We start from the raw sequence: 21,901 nt of genomic DNA on the forward strand, positions 1-21,901 counted from the left end.
CCGGGGAGTCGACATTCTCTAGGCGATGCACGCCGGTGCTTCTCCTACAACAAAGTGGGACATGTTAGCGCTGTCTGACCTGATAGGGAGAAACGCCCAACCACAACCACAAAGCCGTCTGTGTCCCCAACATCTGTCATCTTTGTGGCCGGCTAATGAGAACTGTCAATCTGTCACCGTTGGCAATAAAGTCACCTTTGGTCTCAGGAACACTAGGGCAGAGGTGACCCTGGTGCGTCCAGCCATGATAACCCCTGCCAATATCATACCAGGAATGACTATGTCTATAACCGGGATTGAAGGGGTCAGCCCTGCCGTGCCCATGGCCTGTGTGTACCTGAACTGGGGAGCAGGGAAAGGATTGAGAGAAGTGGGAGTATCAGAGGCTATTCCCACCAATGTGTTGCTAGGTACGGATGGTGTCCCACTATGTTCCTCCCTTGCAAGTAAATGCTACAGAGAAGGTGGAAGCAAGTGACCCACCTGAGATCCCATGCGAGGAGGGAAAATGTCCCAATGCACAGGACTGTACGTTTGTGGCAGCTGTGACCCAGAGTCAGGCTGCGGCTCAGACTCAGCTCCAGAGATTAGAGGATAAGTCTCAGCCAAAACTGACAGGACAGGATGCCCATACTGTGGCCCAGAGCCTCCTTACATGGCAGGCCCACCAAGGTCCCTGATAACACACACTGAAGACTCAGCTTCAGACCAGCGCCTGGCAGTCACACTAGGCCAGGGCCTGCAAGCTGACAGAGCTTCCAGGAGGCCGTGCAAACAGATGTCAGTCTGGAATAGTTATGGGCAGTCCGGCTCTTTTTGGTGATCCGGCTCTTTCGGCTCTGCTCACTATAAAGAGCCGGCTCTTTCGGCTCGTGAACCGGCTCTTTTTTTAAATAAAAATAGATTTTACTCTGTCATCGTTCCCGGTCTTTGCCTGTAAAGTGACAGCCTCATGATACACCTTTATAAGTATTTAGTGAAGCAGTAAAGACTGTTTTTTAGCATTGCTGTTTCTTGTGAACAGAGCCCGTGCTACTCGGTTGTAGTCCTAAGGCTAGGTTCACACTGTGTAGCGCCCCCACTGCCGCAGGGCCGAGGGGTACCCGGTACCGGGCCTCTGAGTCTCTGTCCTGGGGTTGTCACGGTGGCTAGACCCGGTCCGTGACCCTGCTGAGGGGCGCCCAATGAAAGGTGTGGATGGTGGCGATGTTGTGGTGGGCGGTGCAGGTCGCAGTAAATAACGAGGACACCAGGTTGCAGTCTCTTTACCTCTTTACTGAAGGCTTCAAGTTAGCCAATCCAGAGCACTGTTAACCGGGCTGTCTGAGACCGACCGGTCCAAAGGCACATTAGGAGTTCCCCTTGACAGGTGAGAATCAGCGTCTACCTGCTAGCGCCTATGTGTTGTAGTCCTTCCCTGCTGAGCACGCCGGGATAGTCCTCACAACTGATTCTGTCTGCCTCTGATGTTCGTTCTCTCTCCGTCCCCCAGATGATATGGCTAGGACGCACCCGTATGACGGGGTAGGCCTGGAGTTCTTCCGGGACTCTAGAGTCGCCCCTCTCCCACAGCTGCCTCCGTTGTCTGCTTAGGTATTTAAGTGAGACAGCCAACCTATAATTGGCTGTCCTGCCGTGGTTTGAAGTAATGCTTAAAGTCTCTTACTTTCTCGGCGTTCCGGCCACTGACTGTTTGCGCCTCAGAAGGATGTTGCCTCGATCTTTCAGCACGACTCCTTCCGGTCCTATTGCCTCCTTGCTGTATTCCCGTTGCTCACTTGTTGCGTTGTTCTCTTAGGAGTCTGCCAGGATCCCATCCCTGACAGGTCCTCTCTCTAGCTCTTCCCAGTTACTTCTCCCTGTCTTGTTGTCCAACCCCCAGTTTTACCAGAGTGTGAGGAGTGGCCTACTAGATAGAACCACCCCCCCTGGTGGCCGGAGTGTGAAGTGTAGTGTGTGATACCTGGTCAGGTGAACTCCCTTAGTGCAATCAGACGCAACATCACTCCCCTTAGCGGCAGAGCAACGTTACTGCAACAACTAGGACTCTGGGGCGCTGCACTCCCCCCGGTTAAATCCAGTACTCCCGGACTGGGAAAATAAGAACAACAATACATGTTAACAGAAAACACACAAAATTTTGAAACATCATAAACAATTAAACATAACAGTGCTTCCCTTTATGGGAGGTGAGGACTCTTGAACGTTGCAAAAGTTAGGTCATGCACAGTTTATGACTCTCAGTTCAGTGGTTGAAGCAGCAGGGACCCTGGGTAAACAAAGGGGTCCCCTTTTAGAAGTTTTTGGAGTAATTCACTGTCCATTACTCCTTTGTCCATTTTAAAACCTGCAACAAAAGATATGCACACAAACAATTGTTGACTAAATAGCAGCCCTCACTAATACCTCCAAGTTTTGTAGCGGAGGGGAGTTTGATTTTGAGTGCTGCGCGTAGACCTTCGCAGCGCAGGGGTTGCTACTGGCCTAACAGGGCCCACTATGCTTGCTACCGCTGGTGTAGTGCACTGCCTTCTAGCTACACTTCTAGTGAGTCTGGGTAGCACAGGCAGGCTGGAGCTCTCAGGGCTGCTGCTAGCAACAGTGGGTACGGCAGGCTCGCCGATAGCAGAGGGAGGATTTGCCAGTTCAACGGTCGGCACGGCATCTTCAGGTAGGGCTTGTTGAGGTTGCGGGGCCGGATGATCTGGTACCACCATTGGTTCTGGTGGGTTCGGCTGGTGGAACGTTAGAACAGGTACCACGATGGCCTGATTTATCTGAGTCCAGGACTGGGGAAAGTCACCAAGGACAGTGTGGATCATCTTCTCCTTTTCTACAGGTGGGGAGGTTCCTGGATCCATTTCCCTCGCTCTCAGCTTATCAGGGCAGGCTTTAAGGTGGTCCCTGGATATCACCGTCGAGGTCTCCCCTCCATCCTTGCTGATGAGGCAAACCTTCGTGTTGTCAAAATCGGATGGCAGGACGGTATACGGTTCCGCTTCCCATTGGTCGTCGAGTTTGTGTAGCCTCCTCTTTCGTTTGAGTACGTGCTCACCAGGTGGCAAAGGAATTGCAGGGGCATGCTGGTTGTAGTCCCTTTCCTGTTTTTGCCTGGCCTGAGCAAGGCTTCTTTCCACGCACTCTTGTACCTTGCGGTACCTTTGCCACCTCTCGGTATCCCAATCGGCATCCGGCGATGTATCTTCGGGGGTTAGGACCCCCATGTCCAGATCAACGGGTAACTTGCTAGACCTTCCTCGCATCAGGTACGCTGGAGTGCAGTTGGTGGAATTTACTGGGATGTGATTATATATGTCCACCAAGTCAGGCAACTTCGTTGGCCACAGGCTCCGTTCCTCTATGGGCAAGGTCTTTAGTAAGTCGATCACCACCTGGTTCATCTTTTCGCACATCCCATTGGTTTGGGGATGGTACGGTGTGATTCTGATCTTCTTACACCCGTACAGTTGGCAGAACTCTTGGAACACTTCAGCTTCGAATGCTGGTCCCTGATCGGTCAGTACCTTCTCCGGGTAGCCATGGGGCCTACAAAAGTACTGCTGGAAAGCCTTGGCGGCCGTCCTGGCCGTTAGATCCTTGACAGGCACAACCACCAAAAATCTGGAGTAGTGATCCACGATGGTAAGAGCGTAGACATAGCCTGACCGGCTAGGTGTCAGCTTCACATGGTCCAGCGCGACCAGTTCCAGCGGCCGCCTGGTGATGATAGGCTGCAAGGGAGCCCGTTGGCTGCCACGGTCCCTCCTGCGTAGGCTACATGGACCGCACTCTCGACACCACTTCTCAATGGCTCTCTTCATGCCAATCCAATAGAACCTGCCTCGGAGTAGCCTCTCTAGCTTCTTCCATCCGAAGTGTCCGGCTCCATCGTGGTAGGCTCCCAGAACCATGGGCGCATCTCGCCTTGGCACTACTATCTGCCATACCAATTCGTGAGTACGTGGGTCGATGCTTCTCCGGCACAGCTTGCCATCATGGATAAACAGTTTGCTTCTCCCCTTCCACAGCTGTTGGGTCTCCTGTGGATCATCTGGGCCAGGATGCAACCCTGCCTGCGTCAAGAGCTCTTTCACCCGACGGACCGCGGGGTCACCATCCTGGGTTTCCGCCCATCCGTGATGGGGCAGGGGATTCAGCGTGGCATCCGGTTGGTTCTTGTGCCTGTTCTTCACATGATGGGAGTTCTGAGTGGCTTTGGGGCGATGGAATGCAGTCAGCTCCACCTCTTCAAGTGCCTCCGGGTCTTCCCCCGTTTCCGGCAAATTGGGCATTCGAGACAAGGCATCGGCATTTGCATTCTTGCGTCCTGCACGGTACTTGATGGTGAAGTCGTAGTTGGACAGCCGGGCCATCCACCGCTGTTCCAAGGCCCCGAGTTTGGCGGTATCCAGATGCGTTAGCGGATTGTTATCCGTGAAGACGGTGAATTTCGCTGAGGCCAGGTAGTGTTTGAACCTCTCTGTCACTGCCCAGACGATGGCAAGGAATTCCAGCTTAAAGGAACTGTAGTTGTCAGGGTTCCTTTCCGTGGGACGAATTTTCCTGCTGGCGTAAGCGATTACCCTCTCCTTGCCTTTCTGGACCTGGGACAGCACGGCTCCCAATCCTACTTTGCTGGCATCCGTGTACAGCACAAACGGTTGGTCGTATTCGGGGTAGGCCAGTACCTCTTCTCCCGTCAGTGCCGACTTTAAGCAAGTGAAGGATCCCTCCAGCCCCTCGTTCCAATCAAATGGGGTGTTCCTCCCCTTGGTCTTCTTTGATTGGCCCTCCAACAGGTTTTGCAAGGGCGTGGCCTTCTTGGTGAAGTCCTTAATGAACCTCCGGTAATAGCCTACCAGCCCGAGGAAATGCCGGACTTCGTGGAGGTTGCTGGGCTTTGGCCAGTCCTGGATCACCGTGACCTTGTCAGGGTCTGGGGCCACTCCTTCGGTGCTCACCACATGGCCCAGGTACTGCACTTTTGGTTTCAGCAGATGACATTTGGACGGTTTCACCTTAAAGCCAAAGTTGGACAGGGCTTCAAACACCTCAGCCAGGTGCTTCAGATGGTCTTCGTAGGTCTTAGAGAAGACAATGACATCACCCAAATACAGCAGTACGGTTTCAAAGTTCTTGTGCCCCAGGCAGCACTCCATCATCCTCTGGAATGTCCCCGGGGCATTGCACAATCCGAAGGGCATGTAGTTAAATTCGCAGAGACCCATCGGTGTCGTGAAGGCCGTCTTCTCTTTGTCCGCCTCCGCCACAGGAACCTGCCAGTACCCACTGGTGAGATCTAAGGTAGAGAAGTAGTTAGCAGATTTTAAGGCACCCAGAGACTCCTCTATCCTGGGCAGTGGGTATGCATCCTTATGTGTAATGCGATTCAACGGATTCAACTGCCTGTAATCAACACACATCCTCATTGTACCATCCTTCTTTTTAACAAGGACTAATAGAGCTGCCCAGGGGCTACAACTGTCTCTCACCACCCCGGCCTCCTTCATTTCCCGCAACATTTCCTTGGCACACTGGTAATGAGCTGGGGGTACAGGGCAATATCTCTCTTTTATGGGTCGGTGATCTCCCGTGGGGATGTGATGTTGGATCCCTTTCACCTGTCCAAAATCTAAGGGGTGTTTGCTGAATACCTGCTCGTACTCGTGAACCACCCTGTAGGCCCCCTGTTTCTGATGGGATGGGGTAGAGTCAGTGCCTTCATGCAATTCCCGACACCAATCTTTCGAGTGCCCTGCAGAACCGTTGTCCTCCGCCACGTTTGACGGGACCACGGGTTCAGGTGTCTGTATCACACTATTATTGACAGCGAACAGTTTGGCGAGCGTGGCATACTTGGTGAGGTGAACCTCTTCCTCCCCACAATTGAGGACACGTACGGGCACCCTCACCTGGCGGACGTCGACCACCCCCCGGGCTGTCAGGATAGTAGGCCTATTGTCTGAATATACGGGTTCTACCAAGGCCTGGTAGTCCTTACCCCTGAGGCCTATGGCTGCCCGACACCGTATTAACATCTCACTCCTGGGGGGTATCGCGATGGGGTTTGAATCACTCACAGTGACACGACCAATCTCACCACCAGTCAGCTCTACCTGCTGTCTCTGCATCAGAGCTCTGATTTCTTTTTGCAGGGCGCGTTGTTCACTGTGGCCAGCGGTTTCTGCTACCTGTTGCAACAAAACAATAACTTCTGCAAGACAATTTTCTATAACATTAGTACCGATGGTCATCATGGGATTACATTCTCGGCGATCAATATCAACAATCACAATCCCTTGGGCTTTCAATTCCACCCGCCCCACCTTGATGGTGACCTCTTTATACCCCACTTGTGGCAACGGCTGACCATTACTGGCTATTATGGTGAAATCGTCATCGGGGCCACGAGTAATATCAGTGTCCTCCCAATACCGTTTATAAAGCACGTAAGGCATAGTCGTCACCTGAGAACTGGTGTCCAGCAAAGCGTTCATGGGGATACCGTCAACCAGTACAGGAAGAACTGGTCGCCCTCCAATGTATTTGGCTCTCCAATGCTGCGGGCCTGACCGTTCTACTCCTGGGGGTTGGCCCTTTGCCCCAGGGGTTGCTCGTTTAAAGGACAGTACCTTGCAAGGTGGCCCACCTGATGACAGCGGCGGCAGATGGGTTGTCCGTCCCGATGGAAGCGATCGTTGTCCCGGCCTCTGGTTGGCGGAGTCCTCCTCTGTCACATCCAAGGGACATCCTCTGGTCTGGAGGCCAGCTGGATCTTCTCCTTGGGGGCCTCCTGTAGGGACTGCACCGTCCGGGCCAGGGCAGCAACGCTCTTGGTCAGCTCCTGCATCTGGAGGCGGAGTCCTGCAGGGGAGTCATCCTCTAGGCTCTGGGCATCGGCCTCGGCGGCGACTGGGGCATCCGACGCCACCTCCTGGTGGTATGTGAGAGCGGGACGCCTGGGAGGCGCTGCACGGCTGGGCTGTCGCTCCTGCAAGGCCTGGATAGCTTTATCCTTGAATTGCGCAAAAGTCAAGTCTGGATTTTGCATAGCCAGGAAGTGTAATTGGCCCAGTTGGTGACTGCACAGGAGCCCCTCAATGAACCGCTCCTTCAGGAGTTTATTCTCATCCTGCATGCTGTCGGGGTCACTCTGCTTAATGGCCCGCAGCGCCTCCTGGAGATTAAGGGCATAGTCCCGTAAGCTATCCTGCGGTCTCTGTTTGCATCCATAGAAAGTCAGTTTAATTTCTGTAGCAGTGCGGGTATCGAAGGTGGCTTTAAGCTTTGCAAAAACCTGCTGTGCAGTTCCCTTATCCGCGGCGGGCCAGGACTTCACTTCTCTCAGAGCCGCCCCGAAGAGTTGGCCGATTATCATATGAACCTTCTGAGGCTCCGTCAGGGGATAGAACTCGAGCAGGCTGCAGATTCCTTCTTTAAAATCAGTTAATGTGTGCGACTCCCCAGATTATCGCGGGAGCCAGGCCGCTCCAGGCAGGTAAGGCATAGAGAAGGGCATTATGGCCTTTGTGGTAGCGGCAGTGTCCGACTGGGTGATGGGGGCAGCGGGCTCCGCGGCCACCGGTGGTGGTATTAGGGCCGCGGCTACGTCCGCTACGGGGACCGGAGCTGCCTCTGCGTTCACGGCTGCGACCGCCGCCTCCGCTTCCCCTGACTCAGACATGGCTGTCCCTTCCTCCCACTAACCTGCTGGAGGTCGGAGTTCCTCTTCCGGGGTTGGCACTTTACTGCGCTTTCTCGTTCCGCGCTTCTTTTTGACCGGTTCCGCCCACGAAGCTAAGGCTCCTCCCTCCGTGCGCGGCGATGGCGAATTGTGGCGGGAACTTTTGGCGCAATAACAATGCACAGTCTTTGCAATAAGTCACAGTCCAAGCACAATAAATCACAGTTCCAAGGCACACATGACCTGATTCTTCAGGCTTAAGTAGATCCTGTTCGTGATGCCAAGTTGTAGCGCCCCCACTGCCGCAGGGCCAAGGGGTACCCGGTACCGGGCCTCTGAGTCTCTGTCCTGGGGTTGTCACGGTGGCTAGACCCGGTCCGTGACCCTGCTGAGGGGCGCCCAATGAAAGGTGTGGATGGTGGCGATGCTGTGGTGGGCGGTGCAGGTCGCAGTAAATAACGAGGACACCAGGTTGCAGTCTCTTTACCTCTTTACTGAAGGCTTCGAGTTAGCCAATCCAGAGCACTGTTAACCGGGCTGTCTGAGACCGGCCGGTCCAAAGGCACATTAGGAGTTCCCCTTGACAGGTGAGAATCAGCGTCTACCTGCTAGCGCCTATGTGTTGTAGTCCTTCCCTGCTGAGCACCCCGGGATAGTCCTCACAACTGATTCTGTCTGCCTCTGATGTTCGTTCTCTCTCCGTCCCCCAGATGATATGGCTAGGACGCACCCGTATGACGGGGTAGGCCTGGAGTTCTTCCGGGACTCTAGAGTCGCCCCTCTCCCACAGCTGCCTCCGTTGTCTGCTTAGGTGTTTAAGTGAGACAGCCAACCTATAATTGGCTGTCCTGCCGTGGTTTGAAGTAATGCTTAAAGTCTCTTACTTTCTCGGCGTTCCGGCCACCGACTGTTTGCGCCTCAGAAGAATGTTGCCTCGATCTTTCAGCACGACTCCTTCCGGTCCTATTGCCTCCTTGCTGTATTCCCGTTGCTCACTTGTTGCGTTGTTCTCTTAGGAGTCTGCCAGGATCCCATCCCTGACAGGTCCTCTCTCTAGCTCTTCCCAGTTACTTCTCCCTGTCTTGTTGTCCAACCCCCAGTTTTACCAGAGTGTGAGGAGTGGCCTACTAGATAGAACCACCCCCCCTGTTGGCCGGAGTGTGAAATGTAGTGTGTGATACCTGGTCAGGTGAACTCCCTTAGTGCAATCAGATGCAACATCACTCCCCTTAGCGGCAGAGAGAACGTTACTGCAACGACCAGGACTCTGGGGCGCTGCACTGCGTTAGCAGCAGCCCGCTCAGCACATACACTAACGGGCTGCTGTTAACGCAAGTGCCGACGTTTACATCGCGCTAGCGCAGATAGAGCATCTTCTAGCTCTATCTGCGCAGGCAGTGACAGACCCGGAAACGCTGCAGCCCGCGTCTCAGGGTCCGTCACTCAATGACGGCACATCCCTAGCGCACGCCCATTGTGGGTGTGCGCTAGTGATGCGTCCAACATTGGAGTCAATGGCGGCCGTAACGGACTACGTTACACCGCGTTTATGCCGCTGTGTAACGTAGTCCGTCTAACGGACGCCACTAACGTAATGTGAACCCAGCCTAACCTGTATTACTTTGTAATATGTGCCGTTTTTTGTACATGTCCTTTCTGAATTAGTAAGTGCTGTGCTATATGTTGGTGCTGTATAAGATTGTAATTCATAAAAATAAAGGCATGCTGCAAGCACTGTGCTAAGGCTGCTTTCACACTAGCATTTGTACGGGGCCGTCACTATGCGTCGGCCCGATGTACCGACGCACGTTGTGAAAGAAATTAACAACGGGGGCAGCGGATGCAGTTTTTCAACGCATCCGCTGCCCCATTGTAATGTCTGGGGAGGAGGGGGCGCGGTCGAAAATGGCGGACGCGACGCACAAAAAAAGTTACATGGAACATTTTTTTTTGTGCCGACGGTCCACCAAAACACGACGGATGCGACGTGTGGCCATACGCAATGCGTCACTAATGAAAGTCTATGGAGAAAAAGCGCATCCTGCAGACAATTCTGCAGGATGCGTTTTTTCGCCAAAACAACGCATTGCGACGTGCACCAAACAACGGTAGTGTGAAAGTAGCCTTGCACGCACACTGTATACACACACTGTATACACACACTGTACACATACACAATGTATACACATACACTGTACAAACACACACACACTATATACACTGTACACACACACACTGTACACACACACACACATACACTGTATACATACACAATGTATACACATACACTGTACACACACACACACACTATATACACTGTACACACACACTGTACACACACACACTGTACACACATACACTGTATACATACACAATGTATACACATACACTGTACACACACACACTATATACACTGTACACACACACTGTACACACACACTGTACACACACATACACTGTAGACATACACAATGTATACACATACACTGTACACACACACACACACACACTGTGCAAAGCATACGGAATAGTAAATTCAGTTTATTTCAACACAACGTGGAACAGAAATGTATAAATGCTACTATACCATGGTATCAACTTCTGCTGGTGGTGCACAGCACTACAAATCCCAGCAAGTCAAACAGAATATGGCACTGCAACCCTAGTTACATACCAACTGTATTAACAGTTAAGTTACAGTAAATATAATTGAGGTAGTATTACACATAGAAACAGTTTAAAGAGATTGTCCATGACTAACATTGATGGCCTGGCCTTAAGGCCCCGTCTCACATAGCGAGATCGCTAGCGAGATCGCTGCTGAGTCACAAGTTTTGTGACGCAACGGCGACCTCAGTAGCGATCTCGCTATGTGTGACACGTACCAGCAATCAGGCCCCTGCTGTGAGATCGCTGGTCGTGTCGGAATGGCCTGGACCTTTTTTTGGTCGTTGAGGTCCCGCTGACATCGCTGAATCGGTGTGTGTGACACCGATCCAGCGATGTCTTCACTGGTAACCAGGGTAAACATCGGGTTACTAAGCGCAGGGCCGCGCTTAGTAACCCGATGTTTACCCTGGTTACCAGCGTAAATGTAAAAAATAACAAACAGTACATACTCGCCTTCTGATGTCCGTCAGGTCCCTTGCCGTCTGCTTCCTGCTCTGAGTGCCGTACAGTGAGAGCAGAGCGCAGCAGTGACGTCACCGCTGTGCTGTACTTTCACTTTCACTTTGCGGCACTCAGAGCAGGAAGCAGACGGCAAGGGACCTGACGGACATCAGAAGGCGAGTATGTACTGTTTGTTATTTTTTACATTTACGCTGGTAACCAGGGTAAACATCGGGTTACTAAGCGCGGCCCTGCGCTTAGTAACCCGATGTTTACCCTGGTTACCCGGGTGCTGCAGGGGGACTTCGGCATCGTTGAAGACAGTTTCAACGATGCCAAAGTCGTTCCCCTGATCGTTGGTCGCTGGAGAGAGCTGTCTGTGTGACAGCTCCCCAGCGACCACACAACGACTTACCAACGATCACGGCCAGGTCATCAATCGCTATGTGAGACGGGGCCTTTACTATAGGTGATCAATGTGTGATCACTGGACTCACAGGCATTTATTTACACTCCCAGACTACACATCTTCCTCTCTGCTGTCTGCTCCTCCCATATGAGTCACAGTCACACTTCACTGGCTGAATCTGATAGGCTGCAGGCGCCAGACAAGGAAGGAAAGAAAAAAAAAAAAGACTCGGCTCACTCACGCTGCAGAGCCGACTCCTTTCGTTCACAGCAGGGAGCCGGCTCTTTGCGTCGGCTCGTTCACGAACGACACATCACTAGTCTGGAAGAGCTCAAATATCTTGGAGACCAACCCCCTGCTGCTTCTGACAAAGAGAGAATATACTGGGACCAGGGCAGACTGTATAAAGAGACTCTCCCCACGGATACTTCAGAATCTTGGGACTATGAAAAGCGGCTGGTTGTTCCTTATCCATTTAGGGAACAATTACTGAGAATTGCCCATGAAATTCTTTTGGCCGGACACCTTGGAATACAAAAGACTAAAGCTCGCCTGACACATAACTTCTATTGGCCCAAGATGGGGACAGATATTGCCAATAACTGTCGATCATGTGTAGTTTGTCAGAGAGTTGGAAAGTCTGGGAATATACAGAAAGCTCCATTGATAACACTGCCTGTGATCGATGAGCCTTTCCAGAGAGTTGCTGTGGATATCATAGGGCCACTTGCATTCTCTAGCAGCTCTGGCAAAAAGTACATCCTCACAGTGGTGGACTATGCTACATGATACCCGGAAGCTGTGGCACTGTCCTTCATCCGAGCAGACAAAGTGGCGGATGCTTTACTGACTGTGTCTCTCGTGTGGGTTTCCCCAGGGAAATATTAACCGATCAGGGAACCCAGTTCATGTCCAATCTGATGAAAAGCCTTTGCGAAAAAATACAAGTACAGCATTTTGTAGCCAGCGCCTATCATCCCCAAACCAACGGACTCTGCGAGCGTTTTAACGGAACATTAAAGCAAATGCTCAAAATGCTGGTTGAGACTGGAGGGAGAGACTGGGAGCGGTACCTCCCCCATCTGTTGTTCCCATACAGAGAGGTACCCCAGGCGTCTACAGGATTCTCCCCCTTTGAACTGGTTTATGGGAGGAGGGTCAGGGGGCCACTTGATTTGAATAAGGACTGTTGGGAGGGCGACCCCAGAACTACTGGAGTCTCAGTGATTGAATATCTACTGCGGCTCAGAGAGAGAATGAAAAAACTGAGCAACCTGGCCCTTGAGAACGTGACACAGGCCCAAATAAACCAGAAGGTCTGGTACGACCTTAATGCCAGACTGAGGGCCTACGAGGAGGGACATAAGGTTTGGGTGTTGGTCCCTGTGTTACAGAATAAATTACAGGCCACATTGGAGGGACCATACACTGTACAAAAGCGGCTAAATTATTTTAATTATGTGGTGACAATAGATGAGCATGCAAAGCGACAGAAAGGTTTCATGTAAATATGATGAAGGCTCATCATGACAGGGAGACCTGTTTCTTACCTGTCTGTAGCTTGCCTGAAGAGGGAGAGGCTGATCTGTTACTGGATGTGGGGGCTGGGACTCAGTTCATGGAGTCCCTGGAGTCAGCAGTTTCCCCTGAGCTATCTCAGTCAGAGGTCTGAGCTGATGGGGGCGCTCAGCGAGTTCACCAAAATCTTCACAGGGCAGCCTGGGAGGACGCCGCTCACCATGTGGCCACTGGTACTAATCCCCCAGTACGGCAGTCTGCATATTGTGTGTCAGCAGAGGTGAAGACACACATGAGGAAACAGGTAGAGGAGATGCTGAACCTCAAGGTGATACAAAAATCCCAGAGTGCCTGGGCCTCACTGTGGTTCTTGTCCCAAAAAAGGACCGTACTACCCGGTTCTGTGTAGACTACAGGAAATTAAATGTTTTGACTACATGTGAGGTCTACCCCATGCCGAGGATAGACGAGCCGTTAGAGCAGCTAGCTAAAGCATCGTACCTCGCCATCATGGACCTAAGTAGGGGATACAGGCAGATACCCCTGACCAGAGAAGCTCAGGAGAGGTCTGCCTTTATAACGCCATTTGGGCTGTTTGAGTTTCTGATGATGCCATTTGGTATGAAGAATGCCCCTGCCACCTTCCAGAGGTTGGTCAATCACTTATTGGAAGGATGTGATGATTTTGCCATTGCTTATCTTGATGATATAGCCATTTTTAGTGATTCTTGGAGGAACACCTCATACATCTTTCGCAGGTGTTGCAAAGGCTTAAAACTGCAGGTCTTACTGTTAAGCCAGGGAAGTGTCAGGTAGCCATGCGGAAAGTACAATACCTAGGACAGTGGGGGGGGGGGGAACTGCTAAAACCTGAGCCAGGGAAGGTAGAAGCCATTACAGCCTGGGCCACCCCACGTACCAAGAAGCAGGTACTGTCCTTCCTGGGTATGGCTGGCTACTACAAGGTTTGTACCAAACTACAGTGTTCTGGCCAAACTGTTAACTGATCTGACCAGGAAGAAACTTCCCAAAATTGTCTCCCGGAGTCCTCAATGTGAGGAATAATTTTCTGCCCTAAAGTCAGCATTGGTTAGTTCACCCGTCCTGCAGGCCCCAGATTTCACTCGCCGGTTTGTAGTACAGACAGATGCCAGCACCTATGGGCTAGGTGTGGTTCTCAGCCAGGTGAACTAACAAGGGGAGGAGCACTCAATTCTGTACCTAAGCAGGAAACTCCTGCCCAGAGAAGTGACTTATGCCACCACTGCAAAAGAATGGCAATTGTGTGGGCTCTGCAGAAGCTGCAACCATACCTCTATGGGCGCTACTTCAACGTGATCACAGATCATAACCCATTGAGTTGGCTCAACAGAGTAGTTGGGGACAACGGGAAATTGCTTAGATGGAGTCTGATATTACAGCAATACGATTTCACAATTCAGCATAAGAAGGGAGTCAATCATGGCAATGCTGATGGCCTATCTTGCCAAGGTGGGGAGGAACCAGATCCGTGCTCGGGAGCTTACCTGTAAGTCAACCCCCACACACATTCATAAGGAGGGAGGTGTAGTGAAATATGTGTATATATGTATATATATATGTGCAGTGGACTATGTATGGATTTATTGTGTCACTGGCAATAATGTAACATCTGTCTTGAAAAGCTACAGGTCGCACCCAGGTGTTAATGTGTATTTTCCTGGGATAAGTAGACTTCTGTCTCCAATGTCACCAGGGGGTCCTGCTGGAAGCCAAGAAGAAAGGTAACATTTGACACCTCCTAGGTCTTGGAAGAGAGATGTTAATTACGGCCCGATAGTATCTCTGTGAGAACTTTTACACAAAGGATCTCAGAAAATAATATAATAATTGGGGGCGTGGTCGTGGTCCAATGAAAAAACAAGCAATTATGATATTAACCTGAGGGGCTGGTCTAGAAACCTGACCTCCAGACCAAAGCTGTAAATTAGGGCTGTATACAGAGAAACTTATTCACATGTGAGGGCAGCCTGAGACACTGATGTGTTCCACCAACTCCATTCACCCCCCCCTCAAGGAGCAGAAAGCAAGCTACCAGTTAGATGATTTCTGTAAGTTTCTCCTGTTTATATTTATACTGTTTTGCATAAGTTGTATGTCTTATTATTATCATATTTTTATACCTTTTCTTACTGTAAGCACAACCTTTTTGTATTATAGTATAAAACTTTAACAAGTTGAACCTTGAATGTTCTAAAAGAATCTATAGCCTAGTGTGTGTGCCTTATGAGTGGTAGACATTATTAATATTTCCAGGACTCATCGCCCGTGTGTTCGATGAGTGGTGGCAGCGTGTATGAGCGGGTGTGTGGCCTGGGTCAGTGTGTGATTTATGCTCCCATTACCGCATAGGACAGAGGTTGAATGCTGGACTGACAGTGGAGAGATAGATTAACCCTTGCAGGCACAACCCAAGTCACACCACGGAGTAGGGATCTGTGACACTTTATGACACTTAAATCCAATTTGCATAATAATTTGGAACACGGTGTATAATTCCGCCCTCTATATGCACAGTATATGCAGCTCATTGAATCACTCATGTACTATCGGTTAGGTGAGTATTTCTGGTTTGGGGATATTAATTGAGCTGCAGTTTCTTTTTTTCCTCCTCAGTCGTCTACATTTGCTGCTCTCCAGATACGTTTCGCCAGCTGATGATTCAGGTTTATGACCAGGGCTTGTGCTTCGGTGATTATGTCTTCTTCTATGTTGATATTTTTGGTGCCAGCCTCCAGGGCACCAAATACCCAGACCTGAAGAGGCCATGGTACAGAGGAGACACAGATGACGATAAAGCCCAGAAAGCATTTCAGGTACAGTCGTTTCTCTCCCACGTACTATAACTGTGATCTCATTAAGTTAAGTTACAGCAGGAATGAATCCATTTACCAGGGTTGAGAAAAATTCAGCTATGAGTGTTACAATGTGGCCAGGTATTAAGAAGGAGCTACTATATGGAATATGTCCCCATGGACCACACAGCAGAGAAATGACGTCCCCTACTGCAAAGGGTGCTGTCTGAAATGACAGCTGACAGGAAGAGGTCAGCAACTCTGTCAGTCTGCAAGGAAGGTGTTAAGTAGTGGGGGCGGGGGTCCATAAAGTCAGAAAAGGGGTTAATGCCAAGGTTAATCACACCAACCTGTAGTCTGAGTGGCCAATAAATGAGATAGGAAGGAGCTGACACATGGTACATATTGACACGCTACTGTATATATTTGTTGAGGGAGCTAATAAATAACATGGAGTGTTTGCACTGCCAATCCTGGATCGTGACTACAGATAAGCATGAAGGAGAGTCAGTAGAGTTACCGACCAACGAGGGGAATGTTCATCGATCGGATATCGGTCACTATTGGTCTGGATTAGAGCTTCTATTAGAGTGTAATGGTGGCCGATCCGTTGTGTCTCCCGGTCAGGCCGTCATGATTATCACAATCAAAGAGCCTGACAACTCGGAGTATCAGGACTTCCTGCACGACCTGAGGATCTATGCTCACAGATTCAACTACACCATGGAGAGCACTCTGGTGAGTGGGGCTTAGGGGAAGGTACAGCATGGAGAGAACTCTGGTGGGTGGGGCTCAGGGGAAGGTAGAGCATGGAGAGCACTCTGGTGAGTGGGGCTAAGGGGAAGGTAGAGCGGCCTTTATGTGACCATACCGCAATTAGCTGGCACTGATTTTCTCTACTTATTATCCAGGAGTGGTGATGTCTTCATTCTCCTGCTTACAGATTAGCGATAGGCAATTTACCACTTGGGTCTGATAGGCGATTAATTGTGTATGTCAGCAGGAAATGTTTCATTACCGGCTCGTGGGTAAAAGACAAAAAGATTAGATTTAGGACACGGTGCAGCGTTAGTGCTGAGCGCCTGGGCTATAATGAGCAAGTATGAGGGGATTGTGTGTGACACTGGACGCGTGCAGGTGCTCTGAAATGATTGGGAGTGTGAGCATGCAAGGACAATGTGTGAAGAAGTGCGTGTTCCCCAATGCGAGCTCATGACATGTCTGTGTGCTGTTTACAGATGAACACCGTGGCAGCTGCCTTCTACGATTCGGTCATGCTTTACGCTCAGGCGGTAAATGATACCCGCGCAAAGGGATACAGTATGAAGAACGCCTCTGCCATCACCAAACATATGTGGAATAGAACCTACTATGGTAAGTCCATGTCACCAAGGTGTCCCAACCACGTGGCTCAATCTTCTCAAGTCCTACTTTCTGGCATACTTACCAACTTTCCCAAACACACAAGACAGGCAAACATTCATCACTTTCTCAGCCACACCAAGCCCCGCTGTATAGCAGCTGTAAATGGTGCAGGATGCTGTGTGGAGGATATCCTACTCTGTGGAGGACAGTGTGAGAACTGGATCATGAGGAACTGGAGGTGCTAATAACATGATCTGCCAAACTTTCACATTGAAGATGAATGAGAGTGGTGTCAGCTGAGAGGGTCCAAAAATGGTCAATTATCTCCTGCTCAATTAATGTAGAAAGACCATTGATCCGATCATGGTTACCTGCAGACAATGATTATTAAGCCACATCAGCCATACTTCATGATGAGATTTGCATGCATTTAACTCTTTGCTTCTCAGTCCTTTTGTAATTACTCCAGATTTGGAGTCAGTGGCACTTTCAGCATGATTGGTTGTTGCACACCTTGAGTCTCAAGAAATAATGTCAAGCCATACAATACTGGGATGAAGCTGATTAAAGTGTGAGCAGCTCAGTCTCCAGCACTAAGGTGTTTGCTTGCATCCATTCATGCTTGCAATGCGGCTTTTAAAAGAAGGAAATCAATAGCTGGATAAGGATTTCACTGCTGAGCAAATTTAGTGTCCCATTAAGTAGACAGTCCCATAAAACAGTATGACGTAGTGAATGGTTCCTGAACGTACAGGAAGCAGCTGTGGCTCGGCCTTCACACCCTCTCCATGTAACATGGGCCAAGAGGACTCCTCCAAGCACAGCTCCCAACTGCTGCATCTGATCTACTTCCTACACGGGGACTTAGAACATTCCTTCATAGTAGGACCTCCGACTTTTCCTTTCCTTCCTCTGTCAGCTGTCTGCTGTACAGCTCCTCATCTCCAGTGGAAAATATCAGGGAAGGAAGGATTGGGCATTTTGAATCTTTACATGCCCAATCCTTTGTTCTCACAAGAGATAGGAGGCAACCTGATGATCATCGTCCTATACCATTGAAAAATAACCTATCCTACAACATGACTCACTTCATATCTGTCTTTTCACTTCCCAGATCATTTCCCCAACTCTGTGATTAGTTCCTCATTAACTTTTTTCCTAATTTTTTTTTAGTCCTAGCAACTTTGACTTGTCTTGGGCTCCTGCGCGTTGATGTCTGTGGTGCCACAATGTAATCCCACAGGAGCATTGTCCTCTCCCTCTCTACCTGTGTATCGTAAGTCAAAAACGAAGAAAAAAAAAACAAAATACATCCAATAATTAGATATAAAAACAGAATTTTATTGAAAATTATACAAAATAATAAGGTAGGGAACAATACCAGAATTTTATGGGGGCACAACACAAGGGACAAAATATTGCTGCAAATTATACCAAAGGGGCAGAGAACAAACAATAATACAAATAAAGACAATGCTCTGTATGTCTCTGCTGCTCCAGATGTAAAAAAATGACGAGTGTGGATTCTGATGTATATTAATGGTAATAAAGTGCATGTGCTTATAAGTACAAAAAGGTAGGCCGGGATAATCGCTGAAAGATCCAGTGACACATAGTAGAAAACATACATATATATATTATATATATATATATATATATATATATATATATATATATATATATATATATATATATATATATATTTATATATATATATATATATATTGTATACAGGTAGCCAACAGAAGCCTCCCAATAAATACCTTAAATGCACACTTGCAGAGTCCCAGGGATGCGCCCAGTCCCGACACCCGTTTCGGCGTCTGCCTTCTTCAGGGGGATGCACCCAGCCCCTTGACGAAGGCAGACTCCAAAACTCACGTTGGGGCTGGGCACATCCCTGGGAGTCTGCAAGTGTGCATTTAAGGTATTTATTAGGAGGCTTTTGTTGGCTAGTATATATATAAATATATATATATACCGTATATACGTGCCTTGCGAAAGTATTCGACTCCCTGGAACGTTTCAACCTTTTCCCACATATCATGTTTCAAACATAAAGATACCAAATGTAAATTTTTGGTGAAGAATCAACAACAAGTGGAACACAATTGTGAAGTTGAACGAAATGTATTGGTTATTTTAAATTTTTTAGGAAATTCAAAAACTTAAAAGTGGGGCGTGCAATATTATTAGGCCCCTTTACTTTCAGTGCAGCAAACTCACTCCAGAAGTTCATTGTGGATCTCTGAATGATCCAATGTTGTCCTAAATGCCTAATGATGATAAATATAATCCACCTGTGTGTAATCAAGTCTCCGTATAAATGCACCTGCTCTGTGATAGTCTCAGAGTTCTGTTTGAAGCACAGAGAGCATCATGAAGACCAAGGAACACAACTGGCAGGTCCATGATACTGTTGTGGAGAAGTTTAAAGCCGGATTTGGATACAAAATGATTTCCAAAACTTTAAACATCTCAAGGAGCACTGTGCAAGCGATCATATTGAAATGGAAGGAGTATCATACCACTGCAAATCTACAAGGACCCGGCCGTCCCTCTAAACTTTCATCTCAAACAAGGAGAAGACTGATCAGAGATGCAGCCAAGAGGCCCATGATCACTCTTGATGAACTGCAGAGATCTACAGCTGAGGTGCGACAGTCTGTCCATAGGACAACAATCAGTCATACACTGCACAAATCTGGCCTTTATGGAAGAGTGGCAAGAAGAAAGCCATTTGTCAAAGACTAGATGGTGGCCTGATTCTAACGCATCGGGTATTCTAGAATATGTACCGTATATACTCGAGTATAAGCCGACCCGAGTATAAGCCGACCCCCCTAATTTTGCCACAAAAAACTGGGAAAACTTATTGACTCGAGTATAAGCCTAGGGGGGAAAATGCAGCAGCTACCGGTAAATGTCAAAAGTAATAATAGATACCAATAAAAGTAAAATTAATTGAGACATCAGTAGGTTAAGTGTCTTTGAATATCCATATTGAATCAGGAGCCCCATATAATGCTCCATACTGTTCATTATGGCCCCATAAGATGGTCCATATTAAAATATGCCCCATATAATCCTGCATAAAGGTTAATAAAGGCCCCATAAGATGCTCCATAGACACATTTGCCCAATATAATGCTGCACAAATGCTGATTATGGCCCCATAAGATGCTCTATAAAGATATTTGCCCCTTATAGTGCTGCACAAACGTTATGGCCCTATAAGATGCTCCATACAGACACTTGCCCCATATGCCGTAGTGCCCTACAAACATTAATTATGGCCCCATACAGACACTTGCCCCATATAGTGCTGCACAAACATTATGCCCCTATATAGTGCTGCAGAAACGTTATGGCCCCATATAGTGCTGCAGAAACGTTATGGCCCCATATAGTGCTGCAGAAACGTTATGGCCCCATATAGTGCTGCAGGAATGTTATGGCCCCATATAGTGCTGCAGGAATGTTATGGCCCCATATAGTGCTGCAGGAACGTTATGGCCCCCATATAGTGCTGCAGGAATGTTATGGCCCCATATAGTGCTGCAGGAATGTTATGGCCCCATATAGTGCTGCAGGAAAGTTATGGCCCCATATAGTGCTGCAGGAACGTTATGGCCCCATATAGTGCTGCAGGAACGTTATGGCCCCCATATAGTGCTGCAGGAATGTTATGGCCCCCATATAGTGCTGCACAAACATTATGCCCCTATATAGTGCTGCAGGAATATTATGGCCCCCATATAGTGCTGCAGGAATGTTATGGCCCCCATATAGTGCTGCAGGAATGTTATGGCCCCATATAGTGCTGCAGGAATGTTATGGCCCCATATAGTGCTGCAGGAACGTTATGGCCCCCATATAGTGCTGCAGAAATGTTATGGCCCCATATAGTGCTGCAGGAATGTTATGGCCCCATATAGTGCTGCAGGAACGTTATGGCCCCCATATAGTGCTGCAGGAATGTTATGGCCCCCATATAGTGCTGCAGGAATGTTCTTGCCCCATATAGTGCTCCAGGAGCGTTATGGCCCCATATAGTGCTGCAGGAACGTTATGGCCCCATATAGTGCTGCAGGAATGTTATGGCCCCCATATAGTGCTGCAGGAATGTTATGGCCCCATATAGTGCTGCAGGAATGTTATGGCCCCATATAGTGCTGCAAGAATGTTATGGCCCCATATAGTGCTGCAGGAATGTTATGGCCCCATATAGTGCTCCAGGAACGTTATGGCCCCCATATAGTGCTGCAGGAATGTTATGGCCCCATATAGTGCTCCAGGAATGTTATGGCCCCATATAGTGCTGCAGGAATGTTATGGCCCCATATAGTGCTGCAGGAACGTTATGGCCCCATATAGTGCTGCAGGAACGTTATGGCCCCATATAGTGCTGCAGGAACGTTATGGCCCCCATATAGTGCTGCAGGAATGTTATGGCCCCCATATAGTGCTGCACAAACATTATGCCCCTATATAGTGCTGCAGGAACGTTATGGCCCCCATATAGTGCTGCAGGAATGTTATGGCCCCCATATAGTGCTGCAGGAATGTTATGGCCCCATATAGTGCTGCAGGAATGTTATGGCCCCATATAGTGCTGCAGGAATGTTATGGCCCCATATAGTGCTGCAGGAACGTTATGGCCCCCATATAGTGCTGCAGAAATGTTATGGCCCCATATAGTGCTGCAGGAATGTTATGGCCCCATATAGTGCTGCAGGAACGTTATGGCCCCCATATAGTGCTGCAGGAATGTTATGGCCCCCATATAGTGCTGCAGGAATGTTATTGCCCCATATAGTGCTCCAGGAGAGTTATGGCCCCATATAGTGCTGCAGGAACGTTATGGCCCCATATAGTGCTGCAGGAATGTTATGGCCCCATATAGTGCTGCAGGAATGTTATGGCCCCATATAGTGCTCCAGGAACGTTATGGCCCCATATAGTGCTGCAGGAATGTTA

General features: G+C 49.1%; 1 protein-coding gene across 2 annotated transcripts in view; it reads left to right on the forward strand.

The window, feature by feature from the left end:
* Positions 1-21,901, forward strand: part of NPR1 (natriuretic peptide receptor 1) — a 381,588-nt gene that overhangs the window by 173,526 nt on the left and 186,161 nt on the right. For both annotated transcript variants that reach the window (XM_077255010.1, XM_077255016.1), the window contains exons 2-4: positions 15,378-15,577; positions 16,184-16,294; positions 16,795-16,930. In XM_077255010.1, coding sequence (XP_077111125.1) covers positions 15,378-15,577; positions 16,184-16,294; positions 16,795-16,930 — 447 coding nt within the window. The remainder of the gene's footprint in view (positions 1-15,377; positions 15,578-16,183; positions 16,295-16,794; positions 16,931-21,901) is intronic.

Source organism: Ranitomeya variabilis, chromosome 1 (assembly GCF_051348905.1).
Source record: "Ranitomeya variabilis isolate aRanVar5 chromosome 1, aRanVar5.hap1, whole genome shotgun sequence".
Classification (NCBI taxonomy): Eukaryota; Metazoa; Chordata; class Amphibia; order Anura; family Dendrobatidae; genus Ranitomeya; species Ranitomeya variabilis.